We start from the raw sequence: 21,312 nt of genomic DNA on the forward strand, positions 1-21,312 counted from the left end.
ATATATACTGTATATTAAAAAAAGGCATGTCCGATATTTTTTTGCCGATTCCGATACTTTGAAAATGACGTGATCGGACCCGATCGATCGGACATCTCTAGTCGAAATGACGCTTAGGTTTTGTAAGGATTTCAACGTTGAAACAACATTGAGGGTGCAAAAGTGACGTTGATTCAACGATATAAGATCGACAGCATCATCAATATGATTGACATTGAAATTTTCAACGTCAAGTGACGTTGAAAGTTGAAACAATGTTGTTCTATGGTATGTCAGGCGATGGTTGGGTTAACATTGTTTTACAGTTGATGAACTAATGTTGACAAATAGTTGATTTATGATTGACCGGGAAATATGATTGAAAATTCATTGAATTATGGATGAGCGGGCGTTGTAGTCGAAAACATAACATTGATTCAGCGTTGTTCCAATATTATTAATAATCGAAATGAGGTTTATGTTTTGTAAGGATTTCAACGTTGAAACATTAACTGAGGGTGCAAAAATGATGTTGATTCAACGATATAAGATCAACAGCGGAATGTTGATTCAACATCTTTTCAACGTCGGTCTGCTATCTGGGTCGTAATTTAATTTATAGGTATATTTTGCCGTTTTTTTTTTTTTTTGTGGGACTATGTGTTTGAACCATTTGTTAAGAGCATTGTAAAAAAACAAAAAAACAAAAAAAAAAAGTTACCAGTTTATAGCATTTAAGCTAGCGGACTTTTACTATGTAAATTAGCCAGTTGTTCTTTTGTTGTACTTAGGTCCTCATTTATTTATTTTATTTATACAATTTGAGGCTCAGCTCGGGTATTTTATTTATTTTTTTATGTTTCTTATTCGATTACTCGATTATTCGAACTAACTAGTTAATCGATTAATCGACTACTAAAATAATCAATAGCTGCAGCCCTTTTTTACACTTCCGAGTCAAACAAAGAGCTAACGACCAACTGAAACTTGTTCAAGCTATTTAAATATGCTTCAAGAAAGTACGTGAAATGATACTTATTTAATAAATTAACTCTGGATTTTATTCTTAACATTTTTTTTCCTTCAACTGCACTGTCATTAGAAATCATGCCACACACTGTAGTTAAGCCCCCCCCAACACACACAGACTCATGCACACAGCCCCCTCACACTATGTACTTCTGCTTACATGCTGACTTCTGAATGTTCCCTAAAATGTGTATTCTCCCAGTGCCCAGCAAAATAAATTAATCCTGAGTTGCAGTACATTCACTGGATCTTTTGCACAAATTGATGCAGAAATCCACTTTGTATCAACACCTCTAATGCAATAATTACTTTTGACTTCCAAGAAATTTTCTGTCCTGGAATACTGCAGTATATCACTTGCTCCAACGTTGTTGCTGTGACAAATTAATTTCTCCCCTGCCCCTTTTTCTCTCTCCACAGAGTTTATATCCAACTGCTCACTCATGGGCTGTCAGGATAATTGTGCAGTGACTCCAGCAGGACCTGCTTGTTTCTGTAAAAGTGGTTTTGAGATCAGTGCTGATAGAAAAACCTGTAAAGGTGAGTAATATAAGATTTTCATGCAAATTTCTTGAAACCAAGTAACCACTGTTGCAGTTTTATTTATTGTTCATAAGGATTTCATTTGAATAGTATTTCTCAGACTGGTATGGTAATTAGATATCCAACTAAACTTATTTGAAGGAAATTTATTTTAGGCTGTTGAATGAAGAAACAATCTGCAATCAAAAAGTCCTCGTCAAACAGTAGGGATGTCCCCGATCTGATCACGTGATCAGAAATCGGACCGATTGTGTCATTTTTCAGAGGATCGGAATCGGGTGAAAAGGATCGGGTTTTTAATTAAAAAAAAAAAAAAAAGTTTTTTAAGACCTAAAAAGTAACAAAAGCATCTAGAAATACAATGGCATTGCCAAAAGAAACAAAAATACTATACAGTTTGCTTATCCATTTTGTAGAAACAATTGCTAATAACCTGACTTTTAATTATTCAATTGGTTTCAGAAATGGCTCATTTGAAAGCTTAGACCCTCCTAAATGATGTTGAATGTACAAAAATATAGACTTTATATGTTTTATACCAGGGTTGGGAATCTCTGGCATGAAGCCGATTCGATATGTATCTAGATACACAAGTTGCGATTCGATTAAAAAACGATGCATTTTTAGGGCCGAGCGATTCGATACGATTCGATACAGTGGAAGAACGATACGGTTAGATAGAGTGAAAACGATACGATAGAAAATATTTGTTGTGTGTGTTTGTACAGTATTTTAAACATATAAAAAGACCACATTTCTAATATTGCAAAATTAAACAACAAAATTTCATACCAATGTTATGTTTTATTTTTTTATGAAAAAAATAAAAAAAATAAGGCTTACTATATGACCGTCATTTTGTTAGATGGGATTGATAATAAAACTCAGTGACAGACAACAATAAAGTGCAGTAATTCAATTACTGTATTTCCTGGTGTTTTTAACACAAGAGGTAAGTAATTTAAGTGCAAACTTTCAACGTAAACATCTTACAAACAAAAAATATTAATTTTATGCAGCAGCTCTAGAAAAAAAAAGAATTAAACCTGCTAGTATTATCATAAATAAATAATAAATTATGATTTACGACTGGTATAATTGGGGGAATAAAAACATGGCATTTTTGACAGACAGGTCAATAATCATTACTTTAACCTAATACACAGCAAAGTCATTCACTTATGCCTGTGCTTCCTCATTTTTTATTCCTCATCACTGTCCATATCTTTTATGAAGGGCAGATTTTTCTTGAGGAAGATCAACTAATCCACATGTTCATGTTTAAGTAGACTGCGTTTCGTGGAAACAATATGCCGCCCTTTCCACCATTGCAGTGGGTTATTTTTCAGGGTTAAAAACTCACGATCTCTATATACCGCTCCACACTTCACACAAGCTCTGCCCCATGCGAACAGATCTGGCTGCCTTCATCACTTCAAAGTCCGACTTTTGTTTTCCTGGGTGCGTTGAAAATCAATCGCTGCACGTCGCTGGCGTTGGTGATCACACTGTCCATTGTTTTACCATGTTGCTTCGTTGCCACTACTAGTTTCGTTTTGGGCTGTGAAGAAAATGCTAAGGGGCGTGCGTTCCAGTGGTTTCGTTAGCTCTCACGTTGTAATGACACGCCCGTGACGATCGGGTAATGACGGCAACTAGTAGCGGTTCTGCCAAAATGCATGGGAAGTTGAAGCAACCACGACTGTGAGTAGTGCTTGTCCATATTATATCATGCGTGCGGTCTCGCTCTAAGTGCGTGTGTGGTGAATGACACAAGCACAGCATGTGAAGTAAAAGCTAAATTATTATCATATTAAGAAAGGCCTTGGACTAGGCATTAGAAGCCGATTCTTGTTCTCGCGATAGCTGAAATCTATCTCTACTATTGGTTCATTGAATATTTAAGGGCTAATTACTGTCGAATGGTAACTTTACTATTGATACATTTGTATCTCTCACCTGTAAAACCGGATATCCGGTCGTATCGGTTTATCGTTCTCAAGCTTATTTTATACCCCGCAACACTCCCGGAAAAAGAGGAAGTCCTGTAAACAGTACAGTACTGTACTGTAACATTTTTGGAACTGTTGTTCAACTGTTTTTTCCGGTATTGGATCAGGACTCTGTATCGCCAGATTCTCAAAATCAGCTGACTCGCACTCGGGTGCAAAAATATGCGATCGGGACATCCCTATCGATTAGGCTAATTCAGATCATGGAGTTTGAAGCAAACTTTGTTTCAGGTAAATGGATCATAGAAATTGAGCTGCTGATGACCAGTAAGCAGGTATATGAGAGCTGCAGTTGTCTGTAGAGTATCAAGTATGGCTGCAGCTATCGAATATTTTAGTAATCGAGTAATCGACTGAAAATCCTATCGATTAATCGAGTAATCGGATAAAACATATATTTTTTAGGTAAAGAGCAATTATAAATATACATGAGAAAACAAGACATTTCATATAATAGTGAACCATTTTCAGTCAATCAATGTCTTTATTTTCGATGTACATTGTTGAAAACAGCCAACAATTGCCTCTCAGATGTGACTAGAACAAAAAAAGACCAATTCACTGCTTTCACTCGAAAAACTTTTAGATCTTATAAACAAAAAAAAAAACATATATATATATATATATTTCTTACCTAAAAATGCCATTACGCTTGATAACACACATCACTTAAAAGTGAGGTGTTTTTCCCACGTGTTTCAATTGAATTTCCATTTGTGTCAAGCCATTTTTAAGTTCTAGTTAAGTTTTAAGTTAGTCTTAACTGTAAGTCCTGATAGGATTTTGAGTTTTTGCAGTCTTCAAAATAAATGTATTGTAACATATCAGGTTATAATATGGCGGGGATATTTGCATGCGTTCCTGACTGCACCGTGTGACGTGCGGGGGTGAGGGAGGTGCGGGAGAGCGAGAGACGTGCCTTCCTGTTGTTGTTGTCGTTCCACAAGTTCCCAAAAAAGAAATAATTGCAATCTAACGAAGCAGGTGACTCTTTGTCAACGTTACAGTGTGATACCTGCTGTATTGGAGCACATTAGGGACCACTGCTACTTGGTGTTTTATCCAACAATGTCTACTGAGCTAAAATTGACAGTTAGCTTTATCATATTTTCATTTTACACCCTCATCACTCTACAACACTATGTTTTCACAGATTAAATAAAGCCTGTATGTAAAACACGGTAGCCACGCGCAGGGCTAACGTTACGTGAGCGAGTAACGTTAATCTTATTTATTAGCGCTGAGAAGTGTACTGCTTTAAGATGGCGGCTGTTTACTAACACCGCTGACTCCGTCATTTCGCATCTAGTTCAACATACATGTGATATCTATGAGACGCATCAGATGCTACCTGCTACCGCTGTTGCATCATGCGGGCTGGTTGTTAGCAACATCGGCGTAGTTTGAAGCAGCTGTCGGCTGCAGAAAGTTTTTTTTAATTTTTTTTATTGCTTCTTCCTCTACGCACGTGACATCAGCGCGTTGTCCCGCATAAAAAGTAGTCCAGGCAAAATGTGATGCTTAGAGCTGGCAAAATTAAACGATTCCTCGAGGTGAATAAAATTACCCGGATCAGTTTTTAAACTCGAGTCACGCGAGTTGCTCGAGTATTCGTTTCAGCTCTAGTATCAAGAACCTTTCGATCATCTTTTAAAGGATTCCAGTCGTATGTATATTTCAGTCAACTCAAACCAATCTTAGAAGGAGGCATGTTTGCATGGACGTAGTGAACAGCTTTATTCACCGTTTAAGTCCATGAAAGTTTGAATGGTTCAGATGGATGGAGTTCTGGATTTCACAATGCAAAAGATGCAGGTTATAATCGATCATTTTCTGTCATTTAATAAGAATCAACTAAGACAGTGCACTAACATGCAGTCCAGATAATACAATTTAAAATGTATGTACTAAATATATAGTAATTATAACCTAAACTCCTGTTGTGGACACGATTATCCACTGACCTCAACTCCATTGAGAACTAGCAGTATGGCCCGTCGTTCCTCGGGTGAAAAAGAAATTGCCTGTTTTTAACTTGATGTCTATATAAAAAAAACTGTTTGTCTTGTCTTGTTTCCTTTAGATGCACTTGTACCATCCAATACACTAACCTTGTCAAAAACCTTGTTTGCGTGTATATGTGCTTTGTAAATTATATTTAACACTCATTGATCGTTTGAAGGAGTGACCCTCCTAAGGAAAAGCGGTACAGAAGATTAATGACTAATAGGTTGATTTTCTTTTTCCTCAGATTTTGATGAGTGCAATGTGTATGGGACATGCAGTCAGTCCTGTACCAACACGGAAGGATCTTATTCTTGCTCCTGTGTGGAGGGATACTTGCCACAGCCGGACAACCGCTCCTGCAAGGCCAAGAATGGTAAAAAGCCGCTGAGATCAACATCTTGGCCTAGACGCTATGAATATTCTGTTCATGTTCCTCATGTTTATGTTTATTTTGCCCAGTCCCAGTAGACCGTCTGCCGGTGCTGTTGATCGCCAACTCCCAGAACATTCAAGCCACCTCTCTGAGCGGCACCACCGTCCACAGTCTTCTCTCCACTAGCACCAAACAAACCACTGCAATGGACTTCTTGTATGCTCAGGAAACAGTCTGTTGGATCCATGTCGGAGAATCCCCATCATCCACGCATCTGAAGTGTGCCAAGATTCCCAATCTCAAGGGCTTCACTGAGGAGAGGGTCATCAACATCTCTCTTAGTTTACATCGTGAGTACACTCCATCAGTTTGACCGCACACTTAAGTCACAATTAACTTGCTTTTACAGGACAGTTGGTATTTCAGTAAGTGGGATTTGAGCAATTTGCATCTCTTTAATTGCAGTTGGCAAGACAAAGTGAACTGTCATATAAAGTTGGGCTGAACGATATTGGAAAAAACTGACATGGCGACTTTTATATGTATGCGATATACAGTATATTCCGATATTAAAACTAGAAGAATTTTCACCAGATGACTTGAATAGCTCTGTTTGGGAAGACTGGTTAATTCGCTATGGACACATTGTATTCATTAGAGATGTCCCGATTGGATCGCGCCATTTTTCAGAGGATCGGAATCTGATGAAAAGGATCGGGTTTTATGTTTTCCTGCTTCATGCTCATACAGACTCTCACCCTCCTTCCTCTAAGCAGTGAGACCAAACAGTTTTTCTTAGTTACCAATGCAGCTGGCGTTTTGTACTTAAAGTTAACGATGATAGACAGGTTGGTAGCTTTGATCTGGTCAGAGACGCCTTGGTAGCGCAACAATCAAAGTGTGCTGTATCAACTAATTAGTTGTGTAAGTGATTGGCTGATCTTGGTAGGGTGAGCTTCAAAAAAACTTTTTTTTTTCCAGTATCGGATCGGGACTCTGTAGCGGCAGTCTCAAAATCAGGTGACCCGGACTCTGACTCGGGTGCGAAAATATGCAATCAAGACATTCATATACCGTATTGGCCCGAATATAAGACGGTGAATTTTGCATTGAAATAAGACTGAAAAAGTGTGGGGGGGGGGGTCGTCTTATAGTCGATGTCTAGAAATTATACCCATTCAAGACGCTAGATGGCGCCAGATACCATTGAAGCGAATGCTATACTTGACTCCCCAGGCCAAAGCGACCCCTTATGGTTAATGCAGTTATTGCAATTTTGTTGTTTTATCACAATAGATTGGTTTATTTACACTTCAAAAACCAGAAGCCATTCATTTACGAATGTGATTGCATTTTAGTTTACATATTTAAATGTTCAGATATTAAGATTTGAATGAAGCAAAATAGCATGCTTTTTCTCTCAAATATATTGTTATAATCATTTGTTTCAGATGTACTGTAATTATTTTCTGTATAAAAAATAATTTGGTGTTCAAAAAGTCTTTTTTCAAACTTGAGTCTTGAAAAAGAGGGGGCTCGTCTTATAATCAGGGCCGTTTTATATTCGGGTCAATACGGTAATTCCTTTTAATCCAGGGTAAGGGGGTATATCTGAGAATCATGAAGATTGCCGTATATAAAAGAGATGCAGGAAGCCATGTCTTTGCACAAGTGCTGCTTTTATGAAGAAAAACAGAAGTTTACATAAGGAAAAAAATAACTCGCACATCCTGCGATGGGACTATTGCGCATGCGCACATTGCGATGGCGATGTTCAAGCAATATAGGTGCAGGGCTAATATATAGACCCTACCCACCTACGTCACAAAACCACGTGCTCGCTGTATGGTTCCGCCCACTTGTCCGTCATTTTGACTCTGTATTAGCATTGTTTTCAATTGATGGCGGAATTTAGTCGCCAGATCCATATTTGATGCCCAAATCGATGTTTTTCGACCCACTGTCTTCGCCCTGTCTGCCTGACATCTGCTACGCAGATATTTACAATTATCTTGTCCACACTAAATCAGCCTATTCTCACGAAAATATGAAAAACTTCAATAGCTTGGAGGCTTATAAATACTTCGTTGCTGGTTGGGTGAAACAGGTCCTCGTCCACGAAAATTCGGCAGGAATCTATCTTGTGCTTGGAAAGGTGAGTTACGAAATTTTCAATTCAAAATCTTTTGTTATTGCTAACATCCACTGTCAAGTCTAATGTATTTCATGTCGTTTGTCAATGGAGTTAAGGCTTTTAATGTTTATATGGTTTAGCGATAGCACTCTCACTACATACATACGTGTATGTTGTCGGCGATTAGCCTAGCAATGATCTTAATTGTGGTTATTTGTCAGCCCCGTAGACGAGGCCAGTTTCTTTCACTTGGTACCAGCTAAATATTATTCAAAAAATAACGATGGTGGAAGAAAGGGAAGTCACAAACATCTTGAATTTGAAACTATGTCGTACTACGTCGTATGTTGTCGGCGATTAGCCTCGCAATGATCTTAATTGTGGTTATTTGTCAGCCCAAAACCCTCTAAGTATATCTTAAATGCATCTTACCGGATATAAAATGACTACTACATAGTCTGTGGTGATTTTTTGGTGCCCAGTTTTCACGTCGAATTGCAGCCGTCCATTTCGCTCTCTTTGGATCCCTCGGAATACGGTCAAACTTCAAGTCTCTCCTTCCATCTTCTCTGTTAGTGCAACCAACAGCCACACACGCCTTCACCATTTTGATTATTAATGTTAAGGAGCAGAAAAACACGCCGTAAATAGGAGAAATGTACGTAGCCGTAACAGGTTAACACTATGTTTTGACGGACAAGTGGGCGGTACCATTCAGGAGAGCGGAGTTGTGACGTCACGTGGGTAGGGTCTATAGTCTTCCTGGAGAATGAAACTTCAAACCTCAAACAGGCAAACTTGTCATGCCGCCATTCTTCACTGCCACATCCGTTCAGACTGTTAGCATATCTGATTTGAATCTGATTCCTCCTCAAATCCGATTTATAGTGATGACTGTTCGCATTATTTGTAGCAAGTGTTCAAGCGGCCTGTTCAGACTGGGCCACATTATTAACTCATCTGACAGGTTGATGTGGCAACGAAGGCATCATCCGGCGAATAGTGACGTTACAGATGGTCAAAACCCACCTGAGCTGTTCAGACTGAGAAGCATTTTGTCCATATTGGGTGTGAAAATACCTCCCATACGTGGTTTAAATCCATCTAACAAAAATCGTAGTGCTTTGTGACAGTTCAGACTACAAAGGAGCAATCCAGTTTTAATCTGAATTGGCTAAAAAAAATCATCAGTCTCAACAAGGCCTAACAAATTCAACTAGGGGTACAGTTATCGAAAATTTTAGTTATCAAGTATTCCACTGAAAATTCCATCGAGTAATCGGATAAAACATTTTTTTTTTGGTAAAAAGCAATTATAAATATACATGAGAAAACAAGACATTTCACCTAATATTGAACCATTTTTCAGACGATCAGCCTTCATTTTAGATGTACATTGTTGAAAACAGCCAACAATTGCATCTCAGACGTGGCTAGGAAAAAAACAACAAATTCACTGCTTTCACTCAAAAAACTTAAGAACTTATTTAAAAAAAAAACAAACAAAAAAAAACATTTCGAACCTAAAATGGTCATTACGCTTGACAACACACATCATTTAAAAGTTAGGTGTTTTTCCCATGTTTCAATTGAATTTCTATTTGTGTCAAGCTATTTCTAATTTGTTGCGAAGTTTTAAGTTAGTCTAAATTGTAAGTCCTGATAGGATTTTGAGTTTTTGCAGTGTTCAAAATAAATGTATAATACCTGCTGTATTAAGCACCAGTGCTACTCGGTGTTTTATCCATCAATGACTACTGAGCTAAACTTGACAGTTAGCTTTATTATATTTGTATTTTACACCCTTATCAATCTATAGCACTGTTTTTACGGATTAAATAAAGCCTGTATGAAAGACATGTTAGCCATGCATTGACAGTAGTCAAAATTAATAAAAACTTACCCCTTCGCAGGGCTAACGTTACATTGGCAATGTACAGTAACGTTAATCTTATTTATTTGCGCTAACTTAATTTTACCTCGTCCCGTGTATTACTCCTCCGCTCTCGGAGTAAACGGGGTGCCTTCGGTTGAGCTACAGAATTGAAGTCATACTGTAGTGTTACGCAAGCACTGTCTTACAGTGAATACATGAAACATTGTTTGCCTTGGTGTCCAGCTTGAAATGCTCCCACACTTTTCTGCTTTTTCTATGTGCCTTTCTCTTCGCTTTCGTCGACTTCTTTGTTGTTACCTTCATATTCGTGCATGGTTAAAATCATATATATCCGCCGCCTGTCTTCTTCCTGTATACAAATGACGTCAGCGCGTTGTGCGTCATTAAAAGTACTCCGGGCAAAACATCATTCTTAGAGCTCGTAAAATTAAAAGAGTCCTTGAGGCGGAGAAAATTCCTCGATCAATTTTTAAAATCAGGTTACTGGAATTATCTGAGTAATTGTTTCAGCTCTAAATTCAACCCAAGTTCATTACTGCTCTGTCTCGTAAAATATGCACTCATCAATTCGACATTGAACCAGTTAAGGTAACCATTGTATTTTACATGTATGAACTTTCATTGTTATCATATTTTAAAATTGAGAGGATTAGATAATTAGACACTCGGAGAATTAAAAAAAAAATTCTGTAAGCTAATTCTGGGAGTTTTTTCTCAAAATTTCTGTGTAAGTCAGTGGTATGATTGTGCATGCAGGTCAGGCATGAAGGAGGTTAAGTTATGAATAGTGCATACACTGCAAGATTTGAACATAAAAAGTGGTGTGCCCATTCCGCAAAATCTGTTTTCTGCCACATTAATATCTGGAAGCAACCCAACCGGAATCGGAAATCGGCCTGTGTGATTAATTAGATCAGAAGTTTAAGTCTGATTTAATTGTACTTAGTGCGCCCGCCATGTGCCACTGCTGCTACTGCTGGGATTTTCATATAAGACATAAATAAGTCAACCCTGCTGAATGTTACTTACAGATAAATATTTCAGTTAAGTATTTACAATAGATGTGTACGTGTGTAGTGTATAGACATTATTTGGACACATGTATGACTTTAAATATGAGTCCTTTTTCAATTGACATTCAGCTAATTTGCATAAGGGTCTGTTCACATTCCATTATTCCACCTGACAACTTTACTATTATTTTTTTTAGAGTTGGTGTTTCTCCTGCTGATGCTGGCTCATAACCACATTGAGTCATACAGTGGTATGAAAAAGTATCTGAACCTTAAGGAATTTCTGACATTTGCATAAGATCACCATCAAATGTGACCTGATCTTTGTCAAAATCACACAGATGAGAAAACAGTGTCTGCTTTAACTAAAAACACACAAACATTTATAGGTTTTCATATTTTAATGAGGATAGTATGCAAACAATGACAGACGGGGGGAAAATAAGTAAGTGAACCATCACATTTAAATGTTTGTTGTCCCCCCTATGGCAGCAATAACTTCAACCAGACGCTTCCTGTATCTGCATATCAGTGTGGCACATCGATTATGACTAATCTTGGCCCATTCTTCTCTACAAAACTGCTGTAGTTCAGTCCTGGGATGTCTGGCATGAATCACTGTGTTTAGGTCTTGCCACAGCATCTCAACGGGGTTCAAGTCTGGACTTTGACTTGGCCACTCCATAACGTGCATTTTGTTCTTCTGAAACCATTCTGAAGTTGATTTACTTCTGTGTTTTGGATCATTGTTTTGTGGCAACATCCATCCTCTTTTTAGTTTTAACTGCCCTGCAGACAGCCTCAGGTTTTCCTGAAAAACATAATAAACTTTTGAATTCATTTTTCCATAAGTGATTGCAAGTTGTCCAGGCCCTAAGGTAGCAAAACATGGTCAAATCATGATGCTCCCTCCAGCATGCTTCACGGTGTGGACGAGGTGTTGATGTTGGTGAGCTATTCCATTTTTCTTCCACACATTGTCTTTGTGTGTTACTCCCAAACAATTCAACTTTGGTTTCAGCAGTCCACAAAATATTTTGCCAAAATTTCTGTTGAATGTCCAAGTGCCTTTTTGCGAAGATTAAATGAGCAACAATGTTTTTTAGACAGCAGTGCCTTCCTCAGTGGAGTCCTCCCATGAACACCATTCTTGATCATAGTTTTACATAGAGTTGATGTGTGCACAGAATTATCGGACTGTGCCAGTAATTTCTGTAAGTTTTTAGCAGACACTCTAGGTTTCTTTTTTACCTCTCTGAATATTCTGCACTGAACTCCTGTCGTCATCTTTGGTGGACGGCCACTTCTTGGGAGGAGGCAAATGGGCCAAACTCTATCCAATTGTAGACAACTTATCTGACTGTTGAATGATGAAGATCCAGACTTTTAGAGATGGTTTTGTATCCTTTCCCACCTTTATACAAATCAACAATCCTTGATCGCAGTTCTTCAGGCAGCTCTTTTGACCGAGCCATGATGCACGTCAGACAATGCTTCTCATCAAGACAATTCTTGTGTGTTTTATGGTGGGCAGGGCAGCTTTTAACCTCTCATCAGTGATTTAGCACACGCCTGATTTATATGTTTGGAAAAAATTGGTTTCAATTGCTCTTTAAGTCTCCTTAGACAGAAGGTTTACTTACTTATTTTTTCCCCTTCTGTCATTGTTTGCATTCTATCCTCTTTAAAATATGAAATCTATAAATGTTTGGGTGGTTTTAGTTAGAGCAGACACTGTGTTTTCATCTGTGTGATCAGATCACATTTGATGGTGATTTTATGCAGAAATGTGAGAAATTCCAAAAGGTTCTGATACGTTTTCATACCATTGTATTTCTGGAATGAATATATATATATATATATATATATATACAGTGCCTTGCAAAAGTATTCGGCCCCCTTGAACCTTGCAACCTTTCGCCACATTTCAGGCTTCAAACATAAAGATATGAAATTTAATTTTTTTGTCAAGAATCAACAACAAGTGGGACACAATCGTGAAGTGGAACAACATTTATTGGATAATTTAAACGTTTTTAACAAATAAAAAACTGAAAAGTGGGGCGTGCAATATTATTCGGCCCCTTTACTTTCAGTGCAGCAAACTCACTCCAGAAGTTCAGTGAGGATCTCTGAATGATCCAATGTTGTCCTAAATGACCGATGATGATAAATAGAATCCACCTGTGTGTAATCAAGTCTCCGTATAAATGCACCTGCTCTGTGATAGTCTCAGGGTTCTGTTTAAAGTGCAGAGAGCATTATGAAAACCAAGGAACACACCAGACAGGTCCGAGATACTGTTGTGGAGAAGTTTAAAGCCGGATTTGGATACAAAAAGATTTCACAAGCTTTAAACATCTCAGGGAGCACTGTGCAAGCCATCATATTGAAATGGAAGGAGCATCAGACCACTGCAAATCTACCAAGGCTCGGCCGTCCTTCCAAACTTTCTTCTCAAACAAGGAGAAAACTGATCAGAGATGCAGCCAAGAGGCCCATGATCACTCTGGATGAACTGCAGAGATCTACAGCTGAGGTGGGAGAGTCTGTCCATAGGACAACAATCAGTCGTACACTGCACAAATCTGGCCTTTATGGAAGAGTGGCAAGAAGAAAGCCATTTCTCAAAGATATCCATAAAAAGTCTCGTTTAAAGTTTGCCACAAGCCACCTGGGAGACACACCAAACATGTGGAAGAAGGTGCTCTGGTCAGATGAAACCAAAATTGAACTTTTTGGCCACAATGCAAAACGACATGTTTGGCGTAAAAGCAACACAGCTCATCACCCTGAACACTCCATCCCCACTGTCAAACATGGTGGTGGCAGCATCATGTGGTTTGGGCCTGCTTTTCTTCAGCAGGGACAGGGAAGATGGTTAAAATTGACGGGAAGATGGATGCAGCCAAATACAGGAACATTCTGGAAGAAAACCTGTTGGTATCTGCACAAGACCAGAGACTGGGACGGAGATTTATCTTCCAACAGGACAATGATCCAAAACATAAAGCCAAATCTACAATGGAATGGTTCAAATATAAACGTATCCAGGTGTTAGAATGGCCAAGTCAAAGTCCAGACCTGAATCCAATCGAGAATCTGTGGAAAGAGCTGAAGACTGCTATTCACAAACACTCTCCATCCAAACTCACTGAGCTCGAGCTGTTTTGCAAGGAAGAATGGGCAAGAATGTCAGTCTCTCGATGTGCAAAACTGATAGAAACATACCCCAAGAGACTTGCAGCTGTAATTGGAGCAAAAGGTGGTGCTACAAAGTATTAACGCAAGGGGGCCGAATAATATTGCACGCCCCACTTTTCAGTTTTTTATTTGTTAAAAAAGTTTAAATTATCCAATAAATTTTGTTCCACTTCACGATTGTGTCCCACTTGTTGTTGATTCTTGACAAAAAATTAAATTTTATATCTTTATGTTTGGAGCCTGAAATGTGGCGAAAGGTTGCAAGGTTCAAGGGGGCCGAATACCTTTGCAAGGCACTGTATATATATTTTTATATATATATATATATATATATATATATATATATATATATATATATATATATATATATATTAGGGCTGTCAAAATTATCGCGTTAACGGGCGTTAATTAATTTTTTTAATTAATCACTTTAAAATATTTGACGCAATTAACGCATGCACTAAATGACCCGCTCGCACATTGCCTCAAACAGATTACAATGAGGCCGTTTATGGACATTAAGAGTGAAGAGAATGCCACCGGCCGCTTGGGGGCAGCGCCGTTCCAATTAGTAGTTGTAAGACGTTTATGCTGTATTCACAATGCAATGCAAATTGCTATTTGTGCTCCACACATATTTCGGTAAGTTTTCTTTCTTTTAGTGGCAATTATGTGTCTCTTGTTGTATTTTGGGTAAGATATGTACAGATATATGTTATACAGTAAAGGCGAGTGGACACAGGCGTTCTTTGGACCGCGCCGTTTATTGGCATAAGCTTCTCCTTCACAACAAACATAAGTATATTAGTGAAAGCACAACAAAAATAATATTCCTATCTCTCCCCAAAAAAATAATGTTCACAAAAAGAAAAGCACTTCAGTCTATAGTAATGAGGCCCTATTCTGACACACAGTTAAACAACAATGCAAAATGAAGTGGCATTCCATATCAAAATAGCTATGCAAAATACACGTAAAACTTAGACTTTGGTCACTCTATTTTTATTATTGTCATTTTTATTCTTATTATTATTATATTAACTCTACTTTTGATTGAAAATTTTACAAATTTTATTAAAACAAAAACATGAAGAGGGGTTTTAATATAAAATTACTATAACTTGTAACCATAACAATTATCTTTTAAGAACAACAAGTCTTTCTATCCGTGGATCACTTTAACAGAAAGAATGTTAATAATGGCATTTGTGGATTTATTGTTACAATAAACAAATACAGTACTTATGTACAGTATGTTGTATGTATATATCCGACATGTGTCTTATCTTTCCATTCTAACAATAATTTACAGAAAAATATGGCATATTATAGAGATGGTTTGAATTGCGATTAATTGCGATTAATTACGATTAATTAATTTTTAAGCTGTAATTAACTCGATTAGTTTGACAGCCCTAATATATATACAGTTTTGGTCAAAAGTTTACATACACTTGTGAAGAACATAATGTCATGGCTCTCTTGAGTTTCCAGTTATTTCTACAACTCTGATTTTTCTCTGATAGAGTGATTGGAACAGATACTTCTTTGTCACAAAAAACATTCATGAAGTTTGGTTCTTTTATGACTTTATTATGGGTTAACAGAAAAAGTGATCAAATCTGCTGGGTCAAAAATATACATACAGCAACACGAATTAGCAATTTCTTGTGAGTGATTATTGACTTGAACAATCATTGACTTGAACAAGTCATGAAAGTCACTTGGAGCCATTTCAAAGCAGCTGCAGGTCCCAAGAGCAACAGTGCAAACAATTGTTTGTAAGTTTAAAGTGCATGGCACTGTTTTGTCACTGCCACGATCAGGAAGAAAACGCAAGTTATCACCTGCGGCTGAGAGAAAATTGGTCAGGAGGGTGAAGATTCAACCGAGAATCACCAAAAAGCAGATCTGCCAAGAATTAGAACCTGCTGGAACACCGGTGTCAGTGTCCACAGTCATGCGTGTTTTGCATCTCCATGGACTGAGTGGCTGCCGTGCAAGAAGGAAGCCCTTGCTCCAAAAGCGGCACCTTAAGGCTCGACTGAAGTTTGCTGCTGATCACATGGACAAAGATAAGACCTTCTGGAGGAAAGTTCTGTGGTCAGACGAAACAAAAATCGAGCTGTTTGGCCACAATGCCCAGCAATATGTTTGGAGGAAAAAAGGTGAGGCCTTTAACCCCAAGTGCACCATGCCTACCGTCAAGCACGGTGGTGGTAGTATTATGCTATGGGGCTGTTTTGCTGCCAATGGAACTGGTGCTTTACAGAGAGTAAATGGGATAATGAAGAAGGAGGATTACCTTCAAATTCTTCAAGATAACCTAACGTCATCAGCCCGAAGATTGGGTCTTGGGCGCAGTTGGGTGTTCCAACAGGACAATGACCCCAAACACACATCAAAAGTGGTAATGGAATGGCTAAATCAGGCTAGAATTAAGGTTTTCGAATGGCCTTCCCAAAGTCCTGACTTAAACCCCATTGAGAACTTGTGGACAATGCTGAAGAAACAAGTCCATGTCAGAAAGCCATCAAATTTAACTGAACTGCACCAATTCTGTCAAGAGGATTGGTCAAAGATTCAACCAGAAGCTTGCCAGAAGCCTGTGGATGGCTACCAAAAGCGCCTAATTGAAGTGAAAATGGCCAAGGGACATGTTACCAAACATTATCGCTGCTGTATGTATATTTTTGACCCAGCACATTTGATCACTTTTTCCTGTTCACCCATAATAAAGTCATAAAAGAACCAAACTTCATAATGTTTTTTGTGACAAAGAAGTATCTGTTCCAATCACTCTATCAGAGTAAAATCAGAGTTGTAGAAATAACTGGAAACTCAAGAGAGCCATGACATTATGTTCTTCACTTCAACACGTTTGTTATTTCAATTGAAAATATCCTGGTTTATATTTTCTTTGCTAGAGTAATTGTGTTATGGACGGTCGAATGGAGTTAAACCACATTTCAATTTCAATAAAGATAAGGAAATTAAAATATCAATAGTAATTGCACATGCTTTTTTCTGTCAACGTCTCAGTTTCAGTATAATATAAGAACCAGGGGGTTAAGGAAATAACAGCTGCTCCTCTTTGCTCAAATAAGGAAGCTATTAAAGGATATTTCACATCCTGTGAACTAAGTCCAAGTGTATTATCAACAACCTGAACCAAGTGCTTCAGGTTAAGAGATCTTCCTTGCACATGTTACCATGTTACCAAGAGTACTCGTGGTTTAAAAAGGACTGATTTTATAGCATAACATTTGCCTCAAATGTGTTTTTTAATTAAGGCTGTTTATGATAATTTGTGATCAAAAACAGAATAAACCACTAGCCCGAGAGGCTCCTAAAGGCATCTGGCTTTCGCCTCCCTAATGCTCAATTGATTCACAACACAAGAAAGAATCAGAAGTTGTTTAATATGATTTGGCGTGTCCTGTCTCTGATCATCCTAGATCTCTTGACCAGACAGTACATTTAGTGTCAGTGTCACCGACGTTCTGATCGGGCAAGAGGTTTTTGTTTACAGTCCTCGTGTGAAGGAGGCGGGAGAATCCAAAGGCAGGAGTGAACATACAGGAAATGATGCACGTTTGGTTAACGTGACTCATGAACTCGGTACGCCACAGACGACTTGTCCAGATGTGACCACACCATTCTCTGTTTCTCTCGCTAAGTCTTTTTCTCTCTTCCTATCTCTGTCTCTATCACCGTTTCTTTGTGTTCCCCTATCTCGTTCTCCCTTAGCTTTTCAATCAATGTCCTGTAAAACCTGCAGTTTGTAATCACTCCCATTTCATTGTACGCTAGGAAAACACGTACAGTAGTTATGAAACAGGATGACGATTACCTTTATAAAATGTCAAATACAAAGACAGTAACCCATACCTTTAGGTCTTATGTCAAGATTGCGGTAAATGTGCGTTGCATAATTGCATTCTTGCTCTCGTTTTTATCTCCTTTGTACATAAAGGAGCGGTGTGTTGATAATGTAGCTATACGGTCAACAACACTACTTCCAAAACTTAAACTAAAGGGTGATATACAGGAAGTAGTTAACATATACACTAGGGCTGTCAAAATTATCGCGTTAACGGGCGGTAATTAATTTTTAAAATTAATCACGTTAAAATATTTGACGCAATTAACGCACAAATGCCCCGCTCAAACAGATTCAAATGAAAGCACAGTGAAAAGTGTTCTTGTTGTATTTTCAGAGTTTTGCCGCCCTCTGCTGGCGCTTGGGTGCGACTGATTTTAAAGGCTTCAGCACCCATGAGCATTGTGTAAGTAATTATTGACATCAACAATGGCGGGCTACTAGTTTATTTTTTGATTGAAAATTTTACAAATTTTATTAAAACGAAAACATTAAGAGGGGTTTTAATATAAAATTTCTATAACTTGTACTAACACTTATCTTTTAAGAACTACAAGTCTTTTTATCCATGGATCGCTTTAACAGAATGTTAATAATGGTAATGCCATCTTGTTGATTTATTGTTATAATAAACAAATACAGTACTTATATACCGTATGTTGAATGTATATATCCATCTTGTGTCTTATCTTTCCATTCCAACAATAATTTACAGAAAAATATGGCATATTTTATTGATGGTTTGAATTGCGATTTATTGCGATTAATTACGATTAATTAATTTTTAAGATGTAATTAACTCGATTAAAAATTTTAATCGTTTGACACCCCTAATATACACACATTTCTTCCTTTTAAAGAAAATTGTTTAAAAAAAAAAAAAAAAGTCAATATTTCTTAAACTTTGGTGATCTATCCACCTCTTTGAAGAACGGGGCTATCATTTTTCTGCGAACAATTAAGCATAAGACTAGCAGACAGAAGCACACCGAAAGGCACTTAGGAACCATAAAGGCAATGCAGAATTTCGGCTTGCCGGATGAACCTCTGACCATCTTTTGATTTTTAATTTATTGTATTACAAAATATACCGGTAAATAAAACTTCAAACCAAAAGGGATTAGCGAAGTGAGGCTACAATCAAATTTTGATAGCAGTTTTCACAACAACACTGTCTGTAACCTCCCCTTTGACTACCATGTAAAGAACGTCTGACCCTCAATTACAGCAGCAGATTTAGTTTTAAAATTGAGTCAAATATTAAGTCTAAAAGCCCCGATATGACAACATTGCATTTAAAAGTAAGTAAAAGCAGAGCTAATTTATGGCACTCAAGAGCTCCCTTGCTGAGCATCCTTGAATTGAAGCTGATATGAGTTCAGCAGACATCGCGCACACGAAGGCTGATCCCAGAGCTGTCGCTAAGCCTCCCGGATAGACCGGCTCTCCCCTCCCTGCACTGCCTGCACCGTGTATAGATCAGCACACATGCAGTGCCTTGAGATCTCCTTACGAGGTCATGTGCTGCTAAAAGTCAAGCCAGTCCGCATATTTTAAGAGTCAGACTCCCATTCACACACGTATGCACACACTTGCCATCACCTTCATTGACAATGAAACGGTGAACATGCTGTACAACTTAAATCCTCTGCCTTCCTTCAGTTCCTTGCCATCATGTCTACAAGAATTGGCAGCGTCTATGGTGTTTTTTCCACTCTGCCCTTGCTTGTGTTTGTGATGTGTTGGCCAGATGCTTAAGGGGAGTGTCATATAGAGTGAGACAAGCTAAAAAAAAAATATGCGGGTTAGGTTGATGAGAATCACAGTCTAAACTTGGCTAGTCTTCTGTTGAGTGCAAACTTTGAAAACAAACATAAGTTCAATATGATTAGGGAGCACTGTATGCATGTTTGACTTAACACATTGCTGCAAGTGGCTGTTTCTACAACTGTTACTGTTCATTAGTGTGTTTTGTACTTATCAGTAGGGTGGATAGAGTAGCCAAACATTTTACTCAAGTAAGAGTAGTGTTACTTCAAAATAATATTCAAGTAAAAGTCAAAGTAGTCATAGAAAAATGTACTCAAGTACAAATAAAAAAGTATTTAGTGAAAAGTATACTCAAGTAATAAGTAGGGCTGTCAAATGATTAAAAAATTTTAATCGAGTTAAGATTAATTAATCGTAATTAATCGCAATTCAAACCATCTATAAAATATGCCATATTTTTCTGTAAATTATTGTTGGAATGGAAAGATAAGACACAAGATGGATATATAGATTCAACATACGGTAAATAAGTACTGTATTTGTTTATTATAAAAATAAATCAACAAGATGGCATTAACATTATTAACATTCTGTTAAAGCGATCCATGGATAGAAAGACTTGTAGTTCTTAAAAGATAAATGTTAGTACAAGCTATAGAAATTTTATATTAAAACCCCTCTTACTGTTTTCGTTTTAATAAAATTTGTAAAATTTTCAGTCAAAAAATAAACTAGTAGCCCACCATTGTTGATGTCAATAATTACACAATGCTCATGGGTGCTGAAGCCCATAAATTCAGTCACCCCCAAGCGCCAGCAGAGGGCGACAAAACTCCAAAAAATACAACTAACAAGTGGACAAATCATTGATTTCTGGCGGGAGAAAAAAAAAAAAACAGAAATAAAGCATCATTCATCCAAAAAGCATGAGTGCCCTCTAGTGGAGAATGTAGTTCTAGTTTGAATAGTTGAATGGTGACCAATTCCTTCATAATTCCTATTATGAAATTAAAAGGATCTTATCTCCTGTTTTCCGTGGTCACTCAATGCCAAATAAAAACTGCAAGAGAGGTTAAAATCCGCGCTTTCGAGTCATGTTGAGGGCAGCGCTCTATGTAAAATGCTTAATTATTTACAGTGATTTAAAGACGCCACGTAATTGAACAGGCCAGCGTGATCAGACAACGACAGGCTTGAGTCTAATTGGTATGAAGGACCCGTGATTATTGTTGCGACGTCTCATTGTAGCAGAGTAAGAGTAGTGTTTCTTCTTCCCAAATCTACTCAAGAAAATGTAAAAAGTATGGCTAAGTAAAACTACTCTTTGAAGTACATTTTTCTCAAAAAGTTACTCTGTCAGGCTGAGATAACGAGGCGGACTCGGCTGCGGAGTTCTGGAAACATAAACTTTATTAAGAAAACAGATTCTTCCGCTGGCATGCAGGGATGAGAAGACGTCCAAACATAA

General features: G+C 37.8%; 1 protein-coding gene across 2 annotated transcripts in view; it reads left to right on the plus strand.

Moving 5' to 3' along the window:
* LOC130921326 (low-density lipoprotein receptor-related protein 1-like) overlaps positions 1-21,312 on the plus strand; it is a 338,897-nt gene that overhangs the window by 114,465 nt on the left and 203,120 nt on the right. For both annotated transcript variants that reach the window (XM_057845057.1, XM_057845058.1), the window contains exons 4-6: positions 1,429-1,548; positions 5,815-5,943; positions 6,030-6,293. In XM_057845057.1, the coding sequence (XP_057701040.1) occupies positions 1,429-1,548; positions 5,815-5,943; positions 6,030-6,293 (513 nt within the window). The remainder of the gene's footprint in view (positions 1-1,428; positions 1,549-5,814; positions 5,944-6,029; positions 6,294-21,312) is intronic.

This window comes from Corythoichthys intestinalis, chromosome 9, assembly GCF_030265065.1.
Source record: "Corythoichthys intestinalis isolate RoL2023-P3 chromosome 9, ASM3026506v1, whole genome shotgun sequence".
Lineage (NCBI taxonomy): Eukaryota > Metazoa > Chordata > Actinopteri > Syngnathiformes > Syngnathidae > Corythoichthys > Corythoichthys intestinalis.